The 16,549-nt window shown below is 37.1% G+C and overlaps 1 protein-coding gene across 1 annotated transcript in view; it reads left to right on the forward strand.

The window, feature by feature from the left end:
- Positions 1–15,997, forward strand: part of LOC150083520 (rap1 GTPase-GDP dissociation stimulator 1-like) — a 148,509-nt gene extending 132,512 nt beyond the window's left edge. Inside the window, exons 11-12 of the mRNA XM_090378516.1 lie at positions 1,155–1,283; positions 15,873–15,997. Coding sequence (XP_090234642.1) covers positions 1,155–1,283; positions 15,873–15,997 — 254 coding nt within the window. The remainder of the gene's footprint in view (positions 1–1,154; positions 1,284–15,872) is intronic.
- The last annotated feature ends 552 nt before the right edge of the window (positions 15,998–16,549 follow it).

Below are 16,549 nucleotides of genomic sequence, written 5' to 3' on the forward strand. Positions count from 1 at the left end.
AGTTATTAAATGGAACTTGTGGGTAGGTCACTCGCACACTAGCAAGACTTTTTTGGATTTACGCTGAATTCTGATGGGATCCTTCCACTTGTTCAGATTACGAACCTAAGGGGGCATAAATTCAAATTAAGAAAAGACAGATGTAGAATAGATGTGCGGAAATTTGCATTTAGCCAGCCAGTGGGTGGTTAATTGCTGAAACAAACTTCCATCTGTCGTGGAAGTTGATCGGTTGAATAAATTTAATGAGGAACTGGACAAGCATTTGGAGGGAATGGTGTGATTTTGATTTTTTTTTTTTTTTTTTTTTTTGGCTGATGCTGCATAAGCTCATACACTTGCTTTCTTGCATCACATGCCACTACTACTACTATTTCAATAAACTTCACTCTGGTGTTGCAGAAATGGATAATTTGAATAAATTTAAGAAAGAATTAGACAGAATATCAGAGAACATGAATATGGTTTTTTTTTTTTTTTTTTTTTTTTGCTAATGCTCTGTAAGCTTGCCTCCTTGCATCATTTGCCTCTATTTGCTAATACTAAATTTATAGCAATAGCCCTTTGTAACTTTGGCTGCTGTGGCACTTATTCTAAATCCAACCCACAATGGAATCTCAAATATAAAACATAATTCTGTTTTATCATCGTTGCATGCTTATTATCATACATAGATTACACACTTGTTAATACATAAATATTTATGAGCTTCATAAAATGATTTGTATTATAAATTGTATATCAGAATATATTAATCAGATATGTGTCTTAAACATCCAAGTCTGTGAATTCGTTACTTTTATAAAAAAAAAAAAATGTTTGAAATTTAATAGTGTATGTGATTTTTTAATGATTTTGAATAAATGTGTGAAAAACTGTTTCTTGGATGAATGTAATTCAGTCTTTAGAGGGTTCAGTGAAGTTAATTATATAGATGAAAATATTGTATAATTTGTAAGCAGCTATTTTGTAAACTTTATGTAATTTTAAACAGACCACAAATTTTTTTTTAAAAATTACTTGCATTCTGTTGTTGTCACCCCTCATAAATACATGATACTGTTTAAGAATTTATTTAGCTGTGCAGATTAACAATTTCAACTAGTCACAACAAAACTTCACTACAAGATGATTCTTTTTTACTCTTTTTTTAGATAATACAGAGAAAGAATTTCAGAAGATAGGGTTAATACCTGCTCTTTCTTTGCATTTTAAGTGTGAGAACTGTGTTTCTGAAGTTTTACAAAATGTCATAACTCTTTTAACAGTCTTGGCTAGTTCAGGTAAGTTAATTTTTTTTGTTATATAGAAGGCATCTTAATAAGTACTAGGGGGGATTCGCCCCCTGCTCACTTTACTCGCCAACCCCCGCATCTGCTTTTCTACGTAAAATGTAGAGATATGATAGAGTAAGTCAAAAGACACACCTGTCAAAATGCACTGATCGGTATCTAATCAGAAAATGACCTATGTAATTATTTACCTATGCATTTGTAGTGTCGTAATTGCCCTGCCCATTTGTAACATGATCTGCATCCCTCTTCTCTCATTGGCTACCCCACCACACGACATTCACAAGGTGAAATAAATATCACTTTGTCATTATTTACCTGCATTTACATAGATCACTTAGGAAAAGGCGTTTTGCTTCAGGTTCCATAATGCATGAGGAATATTGTTGCACCCGAAAGAGCAGGAGTAAAATATTTACAAAATACTAAACTATTTACAATTTATATCGTGTTCCTTAATCAGCTGACATTACAGTGGAACATCAAGTGATGCCAGGCATGGTCATGTATTAGACAGTGAAGCATGTGCACAAGGTTGATGAACATTATGGAGGCAGTTGTCTTTCAATGGAAGACAACAATGTAATTATTTACTTGAGTATTTGTAGTGACATGATTGCCCCACCCTCTTTTCCCATTGGCTCAAATAAATATCACTAGGAGGAAAACTTTTTTAATGTATAAGTAGATATTTAGTCAAGTAGCTTTGTCAGATAAGACATTGTTGCCTTCCCCCCCAAAAAAAAACAACTTCGCCCTTTATCATATTATCCAAATTTCACCCCTACTGAAAGTTGTCATGATATTAATTTGACAGCTGGCTGCTAAATTTCTAGAAGTGAGAATTTTTTCTTCTCTTCTTCCAAACTCCATCTAAGATGGCCATGATCATTGAAGCTGGTGGAAGTGTATTAGTATACTTTTGTGAAGAATGATAAAAACTTCTTGTTTCAGAAATTAGTAGTTCTATTTTATAGTACAGTATTAAATATTTTTTTTTTGTGGATAGTATGTAAGTCAAGTAGATGTGCAACTTTTTTTCCATTTTAGGAAGTGCATCCAATTGATGTTGGTGGACAGTGCAACGTTGAGTCTGTTTGGTGTGACATAAGCACTGGGAAAGGAAAAATGAGAGTAGGTGTGTGTTATAGGCCTAATGAATATGATGAGCAATTGTGCAGAGAAATAGAGTGGGCCAATAAATCAGAATGTCTTATAACGGGGATTTTAACTTTCCAGTTATTAAATGGAACTTGTGGGTAGGTCACTCGCACACTAGCAAGACTTTTTTGGATTTATTGGATGACTGTTTTCTACAGCACTTTGTTCAGGAGGCAACCAGACGGAGTAATACACTTGATCTGATTATCAGCAGTGATTATTCATGCATTAAGAATTTGCAGTTAAACAAACCACTGGGTGACAGTGATCACAATGTGCTGATATGGGAATTACTTAAAGATGTAACTAACTTCAAGGCTAAAGGGAAGAGCTTTTGCTTTTGTAAAGGTGACTACAAGGATCTCAGACAGTTTTTAAATTCTGTACAGTGGGATCAACTTGATGATGTTACCAATGTTGAATTCCAAATGGGAAACCTTCAGGGATTTAATCGTGGAGGCTACTAGGCTTTTCATTCCAACTAAGAAATGCTGTTCAAGGTTCAGGTCTAAATGGATGTCAGATGAATTAATGAGGCTTGTGGCAGAGAAGAAAACTGTATGGGATGCATTCAGTTGACACAGAAGCCTATAGCAGATATAAGCTTGTCTGTAATCAAGTACCAAAGGAGGTTAGCAGACAAAGGCAGATTACGAGAAAACTTTGGCAAAAGATGCAAAGAAAAACAGCAAAGAGTTCTTTACTTATGTAAACTCTAGAAGGAAAGGGATGAATCAGATTGGACCACTTAACATAGATGAGTTGACTATTGATGATCATGCTCAGGTAGCTGATAAACTGAATGAATATTTTTCATCTACATTCACAAGTTAAACATAAAAAAGGCACCTGGGTTGAAGAGGATCTATCCAGTTATATTAAAGGAGGCAACAAAGGAAGTAAGCAAACCCTTAGCCATAATTATGAGAGATTCTTGGACTGAGGGGAGGTCCCCATAGACTAGAGGTGTGCAAATGTATCACCAATTCACAAAGGGGGTTCAAAAGGTGACACAAATAACTATAGACCTATTAGTTTAACTTGTGTTCTGGGAAAAATAATGAAATCACTGGTTAAAGAAGCATTGAAGGATCATCTAGACAAAAGTGCAGTAATAGTTAAGACACAGCATGGGTTTGTTAAAGGGAAGTCTTGTCTAACCAATTTGATTGATACTATGATGTGGTCACCAAGGGACTGAATGCCAAAAATAATTTTGATATTATATACTTGGATTTCAGGAAAGCTTTTGATACTGTTGCACCTGGAAGACTGCTGTACAAATTGGGGAGGATGGCATTAAGGGTAAGTTGCTACAATGGATAAAGGGATGGTTGAGTGGAAGATGACAGATAGTGGTAATCAATGGACAATGCTGTTCATGGACAAATGTTATTAGTGGAGTTCCCCAGGGTTCAGTGCTGGGTCCATTTTTCTTTTGTATATTTATCAATGATATTGATGAAGGTATATCAGGATTAATGTCCAAGTTTTCAGATGATGCAAAGGTTGGCAGGGTTGTTAATGAGAGTAAAGACAGTATGCTACTCCAACTGGATCTAGATAAGTTGGGCAAATGGGCTGAGAAGTGGCAACTGAAGTTTAACATTGACATTGGTACTACACTTAGGGAAGTGGAAAGTGAAAAAGACCTGGGGGTAATTGTGCAGTCAAATATGAAGTTCTCTGAGCAGTGCAGATGGGCTTCCAAGGCAGGTCATGGAGTCTTGTCAATGATATATAGGAATTTTGCTAGCAGGGACTGGGAGGTGATTATTCTGTTGTACAAGTCAGTGGTCAGGCTACACCTAGAGTACTGTGAACAGGTCTGGAGGCCTCATTTTAGGAAGGATGTAGAGTTGCTAGAACGAGTACAAAGTAGGGCAGCAAGATTGGTGAGAGGAACAAATTGGTGCTCTTACCAAGAAAGGCTTAAATTTTGAAATTCGTAGTGTCTGGAGAGTAGGCACCTGCGAGGTGTTCTGATTGAGGTGTATAAGGCCTTGAATGCATTGAGCAAGCTGAATGCTGATGGGATTCTTCCTCTTGCTCAGATTAAGAACCTGAGGGGGCATAGATTCAAATTGAGAAAAGACAGTTGTAGAATTGAGATGCAGAAATTTGCTTTTAGCCAGTGGGTGGTTGATTGGTGGAACAGACTTCCATCTTTTGTTGTGGAAGTTGATAGCCTAAATAAATTTAAGGCTGAGCTGGACAGGCATCTGGAACGAATGAAGGGATGAAATGGGAGGTTTTTTTTTTTTTTTTTTTTGGCTGATGCTGCATAAGCTTGCTTTCTTGTATCCTATGTTTCTGCTAATGCTAAGTACAGCCACTCCCCAATTTACATAAGAATTGCATTCCACAGAACTCTATGTAAGTCAGAATTTTCCTAAAGGCTTATGCAGCATTTGCAGCTATGTGCACTGAATTTGATTGAAGCAAAAAAGAAATGTTCAATGAACATGTAAATAGAATTATTTATTCAATTGTTTTTTATCTCATGCACAGGAAAAATTTCAAAGGTGTACAAAATTACAAAATCATCCAATTACAAAAATTTTACTTTAACGTTGTGGAAACCAGTGCAATGCTTGAACCTGTTAAACTACATGTTTCTTGCCACGAACTTGGCTTGGGGTTCGCCATTACTTATCCTTAATATCTTCATAAATACTTCTTGCTTTTTCTTGAAATACCATTAGACTCAGGGCCACTTCTGAATCTGATTTTCCATCCATATTATTAGTAGCTTTTCCATCTTCGATATAGCACCTGAATGCTGTTGATCTTAAATGCGTTGATCCTTTAACATGTTCTTTTATATGTCCACTGTCCTTTAAAATAGTATTCACTGTTGAAGCAACGAGACCTAATTCACGTGCAATAGATGGCAAACTTTGTGCTGCTTCTTCCTACTCATTTCCATCTTCGTTTCTAAATCAATTTTGTTTCATTTCTTAGCACTGCCACCACTTGCACTTTTCGTTGGTCACTTTCCTTTCATCATTGTAATTATTATTAGCCATATGGTGCAAGGAAGCCCGAGGCTTATGCTGCAATAAGTAAATAGGAATGAAGAGACGATTCTGAAAATTTATTTATGTTTTTATATGATTGAAGATTTCAGTGAAGGGGAAACATATTTCACCGTAATGTAAAAATCCACACAATTCCAGTTATCAGTATTATCGCAAATGCAGTAAGATCGAGTTTACTGGCTGTTTATAATAGATTTCACTAACAGAAAAGCCCCCAATAAACTGAATAATTCCTTTATAAGAATAAAAATTAATTCTTATAACGGAACGTGTGATAACGATGAAAGTGTAGTGCATTCTCCGGCCGGACAGTGTAGCCCTTCCTCTCAGCCAATAGTGTCATTTGTAAATATGTTGGCTGTGTATTTTGTTTTTGCATTCTTTAGTTAAACTGATTTTTGTGTTGTTTGACATAAATTTATATAAAATTAATACAATTTCCATTAGAAAAATGACCTTTTAGACAGTTAAATAGCTTAGTTATATAGCGAAATTTTCAACTTGTAAAGTCAAATTTACTTAACTCAAGTATTATGTAAGTCGGGGAGTGCCTGTATTTGATATTCACATTCCCTTGGAGTAAATGCTCACTTTCTGTACAACTTGATCAAAAACATGCAAGAAGGTTCTAATATCATCAGTATCAAGGAGTTGTATCCAGAAAATGAGGGGGATACTCAAGGACTTCCCATTACCACCATGGTAATAGCTTCACACCATCAACCATGTATCACCTTATATTATTGTGTGAGATGATTGGCACTGTTTCCAGGAAATACCAGTGCTTTCTTTCCAACAGAAATGTTCTATTGTGTTTTGCTCCTCATGTAACTTTAGTCTTTATGAGAGCACTGATCTTGCTTCATAAATGTAATTTAAAGCACCTGCAGCATGCACCTAGACTTCTTTGTATAGCAAAACAACTTTCCCATTCATATAGTATAAGCATGATACAAGAATTGTCACTACTTTTTGAATAACCGTTGTACTGTATGAAATGTAAAAATTTCTTTGAATTTTGGCTTTTGTAAGTCAAAATTGAACAACATTGGCTCACAATCCCCCCCCCCCCCCCCCCCAAACACTTCTGATTTTAACCTTTCATTGGATGCACCAGCAAAATGAACATAGTTGGTTGCAATGTATATCTTGGATACATACTTTAATTTTTCATTTTCAAAAATTAAGACTTTAAAAATCACCCTAGTTGATTCATAAGTAATATATACAAGAGTTTCAAAGTTTATACATTAAGAAATTTTTATTTTTACATAAATTTTTTATATAAAATATTTTTATATAAAAAATTATTTTTCGTCTTCTTGTTCATGGAACATTGCTTTTTTAGAGCATGATGCACAAATCATTTCTGCATGCTCTAAGCAGAGGTATTGCTTACAATTTATGCAAGACTACCTTGTTAGTCTGGTTCTCTTTGTTGCTTGCCAACAATTAGTGCACCACTTGCGATTGATCTCCCATTCTGCACTCTACAAGTGCAGAATAGGATTAATCTTGGAAGCTACTAGACTTTTCATACCAACTAAGAAATATTGTTCAAGATTTAGGCCTAAATGGATGTCAGATGAACTAATTAGACATATGACAGAGAAGAAAAATGCATGGGATACATATAAAATAACAGGTGACACAGAAGCCTATGATAGATATAAGCTGGTCTGTAACCAAGTCACAAAGGAGGTTAGGCAGGCGAAGACAGATTACGAGAAATCTTTAGCAAAGGATGCAAAGAAAACAGCAAAGAGTTCTTTACTTATGTAAACTCTAGAAGGAAGGGGATAAATCAGATTGGTCAAATCAGATTGATATCGATAAATCAGATTGATATCGATGGTTCAACTGTTGATGATCCTGCTCTGGTAGCTTACAAACTAAATCAATGGTAATCAATGAACACTACTAATCATGGACTAATGTTATCAGTGGAGTCCCTCAGGGTTCAGTTGGGGCAATTGTTGTTTTCTGTAGTAGTAGTAGTAGTAGTAGTAGTAGTGGCATGTGATGTAAGAAAGCAAGTGTATGAGCTTATGCAGCATCAGCCAAAAAAAAAAAAAAAAAAAAAATCACACCATTCCCTCCAAATGCCTGTCCAGTTCCTCCTTAAATTTATTCAACCTATCAACTTCCACAACGACAGATGGAAGTTTGTTCCAGCAATTAACCACCCGCTGGCTAAAGGCAAATTTCCGCACATCTATTCTACATCTGTCCTTTCTTAATTTGAATTTATGCCCCCTTAGGTTCGTAATCTGAACAAGTGGAAGGATCCCATCAGAATTCAGCGTGCTGAACCCATTCAAGGCCTTATACACCTCAATCAGATCACCGCGCAGGTGCCTAGTCTCCAGCCGCTGCAATTTGCAGAACTTAAGCCTCTCTTGATAAGAGGATCCCTTCATTCCCCGCACCAATCTTGTTGCCCTTCTCTGTACACGCTTAAGTAAGTAAATCTACATCCTTCCTAAAATGAGGCCTCCAGACCTGTACGCAGTACTCAAGGCATGGCCTGACCATTGCCTTATACAGAGGGATAATCACCTCCTTTTCCCTGCTAGCAAAATTCCTATATATCATTGACAAAACCCCATGACCTGCCCTGGCAGCCTGTCTGCATTGCTCAGAAAACTTCATATCTGCCTGCACAATTACTCCCAGGTCTTTTTCATTTTCTACCACCTTAAGTGTAGTACCATACAGTTGGTACGTTTCTCTGGGATTACTTCTACCCATATGCAGTACTTTGCATTTGTCAAGGTTAAACTTCAGTTGCCACTTCTTAGCCCATCTGCCCAAATTATGTAGATCCTATTGCAGTAGCACACTGCCATTAACAACCCTGCCAACCTTTGTATCATCTGCAAACTTCGACATTAAGCCTGATATACCTTCATCAATATCATTGATAAATATACAAAACAACAGTGGACCTAACACCGAACCCTGTGGGACTCCACTAATAACATTAGTCCAAGAAGAGCAGCACCCATTGATCACCACCCTCTGTCTTCTCCCACTTAACCATCCTTTTATCCATTGTAGCAACTTACCCTTAATACCATTCTGCTCCAATTTGTACAATAGTCTTCCATCCGCAACAGTGTCAAAAGCTTTCCTGAAATCCAGATATATGATATCAAAATTATTTTTTGCATCCAGTTCCTTTGTAACCACATCATAATATCCTATCAAATTTGTCAGACAAGACTTTCCCTTAACAAACCCATGCTGTGTCTGAATTATTGCTGCAGTCTTGTCTAGATGATCCTGCTATGCATCTTTAACTAGTGACTCCATTATTTTAGCAGGAACAGAAGTTAAACTAACTGATCTGTAATTACTCGTGTCACCCTTTGATTCCCCTTTGTGAATTGGGGATACATTTGCACATCTCCAGTCCATAGGAACCTCCCCTGAGTCCAAGGACGCTCTCATAATTATGGCTAAGGGTTTGCTTAGTTGCTTTGCCGCCTCCTTTAATATAACTGGATAGATCCCATCCACCCCAGGTGCTTTTCTTATGTTTAACTTCAACAATTTCTCCTCCACTTTGCTTTCAGCTATTACAAAATCATTAAGTATCCTGCTACAATTTGATAACCTTCTGTCATTTTCAAACCTTAATAATTCCTCACGTGTGAATGTAGATGCAAAATACTCATTCAGTTTGTTTGCTATCTGAGCAGGATCATCAATAGTTGAACCATCGATGTCCAGTGGACCAATCAGATTCATCTCTTTCCTTTTAGAGTTTATATAAGTAAAGAAATCCTTGCTGTTTTTCTTAGCATCTTTTGCCAAAGATTTCTCGTAATCTGCTTTCGCCTGCCAAACCTCCTTTGTGACCTGATTACAGATTAACTTATATCTGCCATAGGCTTTTGGTCCGCTTGATAATTTATAATCATCCATGCATTTTTCTTCTCTGTTACGAGTCTCATTAGTTCATTTGACAACCATTTAGGCCTAAACCTTGAACAATATTTCTTAGTAGGTATGAACCTTTTAGTAGCTTCCACGATTAATTCCTTGAATGCTTCCCACTTAGAATTTACTGTTGGTGACGTCAGTTGATCCCACTGTACAGAATTTAAAAACTGTCGGAGACCACTGTACTCACCTTTACGGAAGCAAAAACCCTTTCCTTTACCCTTGATGGTAATTAAATCTTTAAGTAAATCCCACGTCAGTACACTGTGATCACTGCCACCTAGTGGTTCTTTTATCTGCAAATTCCTAATACATGAATGATCACTGCTGATAACCAGATCAAGAGTATTACTTTCTCTGGTTGCCTCTCGAACATGCTGCTGCAAAAAAACAATCATCCAATAAATCCACAAAAGTCTGACTAGTGTGTGAGTGACCAACGCACAAGTTCCAGTGAATATCTGGGAAGTTAAAATCCCCCATTATAAGACATTCCGATTTACTAGCCCACTTTATTTCTCTGTACAATTGTTCATTGTACTCATTCAAGTCATTAGGCCTATAACACACTCCTACTCTTATTTTTGCTTTTGCAGTGCTTATGTCACACCAAACTGACTCAACAGTGCACTGTTCAACTATATCAATTGGATGCACTTCTTTTGATTTTATGTTTTTCTTAATTAACAGCATAACACCTCCTCCCTTCCTATCCTGTATTTATAAATGATATCGATGATGGTATATCAAGCTTAATGTCCAAGTTTCCAGACAATACAAAGGTTGGTAGGGTTGTTAAGGACACTACTGACGCTATGCTGCTGCAACAGGATCTCGAAAGGTTGAGCAGATGGGCTGAGAGGTGGCAAATGAAGTCTAACATTGGCAAATGTAAAGTACTACATATGGGAAACAGTAACCCAGAGCAACATATCAACTCTGTGGTACTACACTGCCAGTGGTAGAGAATGAAAAGGACCTGGGGGTAATTGTGCAGGCAGATATGAAGTTCTCTGAGCAGTGCAGACAGGCTGCAGGAGTAGCTCATGGTGTCTTGTCAATGATGTACAGGAATTTTTCTAGCAGGAATAAGGAGGTGATTATTCCCTTGTATAAGGCAATGGTCAGGCCACACCTTGAGTACTGTATACAGGTCTGGAGGCCTCATTTTAAGAAGGATGTAGAGCTGCTGAAATGAGTACAGAGAAGGACAACAAGATTAGTGAATGGAACAAAGGGTTAGTCTTACGAAGAAAGGCTTAAGTTTTGCAAATTACAGTGTCTGGCGACTAGGCACCGGCAAAGTGATCTGATAGAGGTGTATAAAGCCTTGAATGGTTTGAGCATGCTCAATGCCGACGGGATTCTTCCTCTTGCTTAGAATAATCACCTGAGAGGGCATAAATTCAAATTGAGGAAAGACAGATATAAGATAGATGTGCAGAAATTTGCCTTTAGCCAGCAGGTAGTTGGTTGGTGGAACAGACTTAAATCACTTGTTGTGGAAGTTGATAGCCTAAATAAATTTAAGGCTCAGCTGGACAGGTATTTTGAACGAACGGAGAGGTGAAATGGGAGTGTTTTTTTGTTTTTTTTTGGCTGATGCTGCATAAGCTTGCTTTCTTGCATCATATGCCTCTACTAATGCTAATGCTAAATGAATATTTTGCATTTACATTCACATTCACACATGAGGAGTTATTCAGGGAGGAGAGTGCCAGAGGTGTATTAAACTCTGGCAGTAAGCTAGATAATGTTGTAATAATAACCGAGAGTAAAGTGGAAGAGAAATTGTTGAAGATAAACATAAAAAAGACAACTGGGGTAAAGGAGGCAGCAAAGGAAGTAAGCAAACCCTTAGCCATAATTATGAGAGCTTATCTGGACTCAGGGAAGGTACCCATGGTCTGGAGATGTGCAAATGTGACCCCAAACCACAAAGTAGGATTAAAGGGAGACACGGGTAATTACAGACCTGTTAGTTTAACTTCTGTTCCAGGAAAATTAATGGAGGCACTGGTTAAAGAAGCATTGCAGGATCATCTAGACAAGATTTCAGTTATAGCTTGGACACAGCATGGGTTTATTAAGGGGAAGTCTTGTCTGACCGATTTGATTGGATACTATGATGTAGACACAAAGGAACTGGATGCAAAGAATAACTTTGATATCAAATATTTGGATCTTAGAAAGTCCTTTGATACTGTTGCCAATGGAAGACTGCTGAACAAATTGGAGCAGTGTGGCATCGGAGGCAAATTGCTGCTATGGATAAAGGGATGGTTGAGTGGGAGAAGACAGAGAGTGGTAATCAATGGACACTGCTCTTCGTGGACTAATGTTATTAATGGAGTCCCTCAGGGTTCAGTTTTGGGTCCATTGTTGTTTTCTGTATTTATAAATAATCTTGATGATGGTATATCAGGTTTAATGTCCTAGTTTGCAGACGATACAAAGGTTGGCAGGGTTGTTAATGACACTAATGACAGTATGCTGCTGCAACAGGATATAATAAAGTTGAGCAGATGGACTGAGAGGTGGCAAATGAAGTTTAACATTGACAAATTTAAAGTACTACATATGGGAAGCAGTAACCCCAGAGTAACGTATTAAATCTGTGGTACTACACTGACAGTGGTAGAGAATGAAAAGGACCTTGGGTTAATTGTGCAGGCAGATATGAAGTTTTCTGAGCAGTACAGACAGTCTGCAAGAGTAGCTCATGGTGTCTTGTCAATGATATACAGGAATTTTTCTAGCAGGGATAAGGAGGTGATTATCCCTCTGTATAAGGCAATGGTAAGGTCACACCTTGAGTACTGTATACAGGTCTGGAGACCTTATTTTAAGAAGGATGTAGAGCTGTTGGAATGAGTACAGAGTAGGGCAACAAGATTAGTGATTCGCACAAAGGGTTGCTCTTACAAAGAAAGGCTTAAGTTTTGCAAATTACAGTGTCTGGAGACTAGGCACCTGCAATGTGATCTGATTGAAGTGTATAAAGCTTTGAATGGTTTAAGCATGCTCAATGCTGATGGGATTCTTCCTCCTGCTCAGAATAATCGCCTGAGAAGGCATAAATTCAAATTGATGAAAGGTTGTAGGATAGATGTGCGGAAATTTGCCTTTAGCCAGCGTGTGGTTGATTGCTGGAACAAACTTCCATATGTCGCTGTAGAAGTTGATAGCTTAAATAGATTCAAGGCAGAACTTGACAAACATTTGGAGTGAGTGGATGGGTAAAATAAGGGATTTTTTTTTTTTTTTTTTTTTGGCTGATGCTTTATAAGCTTGCTTTCTTGCATCATGTGCCTATGCTAATGTAGAAGGCTCAGTATTGTGTAACCTTAGTTGAAGGGAAGTTACAGGGACCTGCCTCCTCCAATGAAGTTCCTCAGCCACTAATTCCACAGAAAGTTGCTTGAGGAAGTCTGTGGCTCTTTACTTCTTTTTCATTTCTCATGTAAATCCACTAATGTTTAGCAAGGCGTAGAATATCACCATCTGGCAATGCCACGTTGTAAGTCATACACATCTGATCCACAGTGTCTGCTCCATACTTGGTTGCATTATATGCAACCAGTCTGGAGCAGATACCGTCGATTTTTCAGGTCAGTTCTTGGCTGAGAAAAATTTTACTGGGAGTTGTAGTTTGTTCTTTTTAATCGTTCCAGTACGAGAGTTTCCAAGTTCCAAAACTAAATTTACATCCATAAAGCAATTGTCCACCGTAATGTTCTGTCCAGTCCCATGGATAGGTTCTGCCAGTCTTTTGATAACATCAGCTGGTCTAGTGCTGATTTGGTATGGACCAAATCAGCACTAGACCAGCTGATGGGTTGCTTTGCTGCGTATATTTCAAGATTGTAAGAGTACAGCACTCTAGCATCTACTAAGGCATATATTTTGAGACCATATTTATTGGGCTTTGTTTGAAACTGCATTTTCCTCTGAAGATCTGTAATTTCTCTTCAATTGTTACATTGTGACCTGGAGAGTAACACATCTTGCAGTTTTCCACAAATTCAGTGAAAATCTCTCTCTTGTGGGGGAGGATCTTGTTTTCTTCTATCATCCCTGGTTTCTCGATCATCGAATCTTATACACCTGATGAGGAACTTAAAGTGTCTCTGGTTCTTTACTAAGCGAAATTTTTCAACTCCATTTTCGTCAGTTTCCCATAACTCTTCCAATCTCTGTTTGTTACTCCGAAGTGCTCCAGCTAAATAAAGAAGAGCAATGAAAGCCTTTATCTTAATTTTGTCTGTAAATTTAGCATCTCTTTCCTAGCTGTAGTTGACTGAATAGTTTGAATATACTGATTTGCGTATTCAACAATTTCATCTAAAATTTTGTAATAAGGCAGTTCCATGCTTCAGAGGGTGTGCTGGCATTTCTTGCAGGACCAATAACTCCAGGCAATTTTGTTAGAAGATTTTGAGAACTGCACTGAATTTTTGTTGATCTCTTTACTCTCCTCCACTTTGTTGATTTATCCTTTCCTATGAAAGAACTGGCAGTGTCTTCCTCTTTGTTGCAACTTTCCTCCTCTGATGTAGCATCTTGTGCACTCTCTGAGTTGTCTTCTCTTGTTTCAACGTAATCCTCATTGGATTTTGTCCCGCCATCAATGCTTTCATCACTTACTTCCTCGGAAAGGGTGCCTCCATAGCCAGGTGGGCAGGAGCAGTAGTCCGTAGTACACGCTTCTTGATTAGACCGGGGTTCGATCCTGTGACCACCAAATACGGAGGATGCGGAAAAGTCAGGAAGTGACCACCGCATATCCCCGGAGCAATATGGCCTTAGTTGCTAATGCTCCTAAAAACCAAATAACAAAACAAACTTCCTCAGAAAACAGCAGGGCACGAATAATTTTGGCATTATTTGCATTAATTGGGTCTAAGCAATCCATCCCGGCTATCAAAAGCAATGCAGCACTACTTACACCGACGGTTGCACTGTATCTCACAGATGCTAGTCGGGTGGGTAAAGTGCCTGCCTGGCAACCCAAAGGTCGCGGGTTCGAATCCTGCCTTGGACTTGGATCAGAGTAGAAAATACAAAAACTTTGGGAGGTGCATTATGGCCACAGAAGCCGATGTGCCAACAACTAACAAAAGAAAAAAAAAAAAAAAAATCTCACAAATATAAACAGCAGACTGAATCAAAACCAAAAGCTTGAGAAAACTAAACAATTCCAACGGCTTCCAAGAAGCAATAAATTAAGCTACTGAGAAGCATGCATGCACTGCTACATCTTGAAACAAAGAAAGATATGACATATGTATCTGAGAGATACATAGCAACTGACAAAGGGTTAAAACCTATTTTTGTGTTGCCTCTATTACAAACTGTCTACAATTACTTGGAAACATGTAATTGTAATGTGATTTGTAATGTACTTGGAAAGTTATTTGAAATAGCTTTGAAAACTATATATTTTCAAATATACTTCACAGTGCCCACACATGTAAAAACACACAGCACACTTTGAAAAAGGTTAAATTGGGTGAAAATATACTACAAAGTTGACAATATCTTGTGTGATTTCACCTGACTACAGTTGGTTAAAAAGAGGTGACCTATTTTAACTTAGACTTTTCATATTTGATAAAGAAATTTTAATAGAAATCTACTCCAACTTATAAAATAAGCTACATTCAATAAAATGGAATAAAAATATACTTTTATAAAAAAAAAAAAAAAAGTGTTGATTGGCAAACAAGAAGAAGATAAACTTTATTTAATCTATAGTATACATGTTAAAAAATATTTACATGATTTCATCTGTTGCAATGTGTATGCATGTTTAGATTTCATTTGTTTCTTGTTAGTTTATCATTGTGAGTAGAGGTTTATGACTACCAAATCTCACTTCCTTTTATGTGATTCAGATGAATATAGGAATGTTGATGTTGTAAGATTACAAGTATCAGTCAGCAGCAGCACACTAGCATATCTGTTGTTGTGCACTTGGGTGCTGCTCTGCTTTTTATGTTTATTTAAGCAGTTGGTGATTGCCTGGTTTTTCTTTTGTTAACTGGTTTTTTGCTAACTGTACATGTTTGAGATGATTCCTGGTAATTGCCAGAGTCTCCAATGTCACTGCACTAAATGGTTGTTTGCCAACAGTAAAACCCCTCTGGAACTCCACTATATCTCTCTTATTGTCTTTGAACTGTTATTTTCAGTCCATGAGTCACTTTTTATGAAGCATTGTGTGAGGTACGTGGGCATCACTCCAGTTTTTGCACACTATGATGATCATTTTTTTTATAAAATTATTATCACAGTGATACTACGTTGAGTAATCTTCTTCCACTTCAACTGGTAATAGTAAATTGTGATAATTTTCATACATTAGCAAAATTGAAGTGATACATTTAAAGTATATATACATCCAAACATATATAATGATTTCTTACAGCAACCTTGAAAGCTGAGATGATTACTGCAGAATTTCAGAAAGCTGTCATTCCCCTTTGTGAAGATAATGATCAAGATATACAGCAGAAGGCTAAGGACTTAATTGCAGTATTAGATATTCCCTGAAAAAGCAACAAATATCAAGTGTTTGAAGATCTTCCATATTTCTCTTTCGTCTACCAGCCATGCATTGTTTCCCTATGTCTAGGCTGGTCTAAGTGGAACAAAGTTTGTGTGATATGATATGGTCTACAGCATGATTTCTTCCCTTTTTCTTTTTGACTTTATATGTGTTATGCATGCAAAGGAAAAATTGAATGAGTTGTTACAATATTTGAAGTTTTCTGTGTTGAATTTTGCACTCAGGTAAAGCTGAACAGTTTTTATATATATATATATATTGTATGTATGTATGTATGTATGTATATGGAAGCGGGTGTAATATTTACAACAGAAAGAGATACTTTAGAAAGTCTTCAGCCCTTAGCAATCTATTGTATTCCCAGTTATTTGCAGGGTAATGCTTTTATATAAAAATAGAGTTGTGAATACTTCATTTAATAAGAAGAAAATGAAAAAATATGTTGATATTACTTTTAAAATGGTGAGCAATGTTTCAAAATATCTAGTCACATTTGTGATAATCTGCTTTTGTTAATATTTCCAGAATCTCTTGGG

This window comes from Mastigoproctus giganteus, chromosome 7 (assembly GCF_048544385.1).
Source record: "Mastigoproctus giganteus isolate SK-2022 chromosome 7, ASM4854438v1, whole genome shotgun sequence".
Classification (NCBI taxonomy): Eukaryota; Metazoa; Arthropoda; class Arachnida; order Uropygi; family Thelyphonidae; genus Mastigoproctus; species Mastigoproctus giganteus.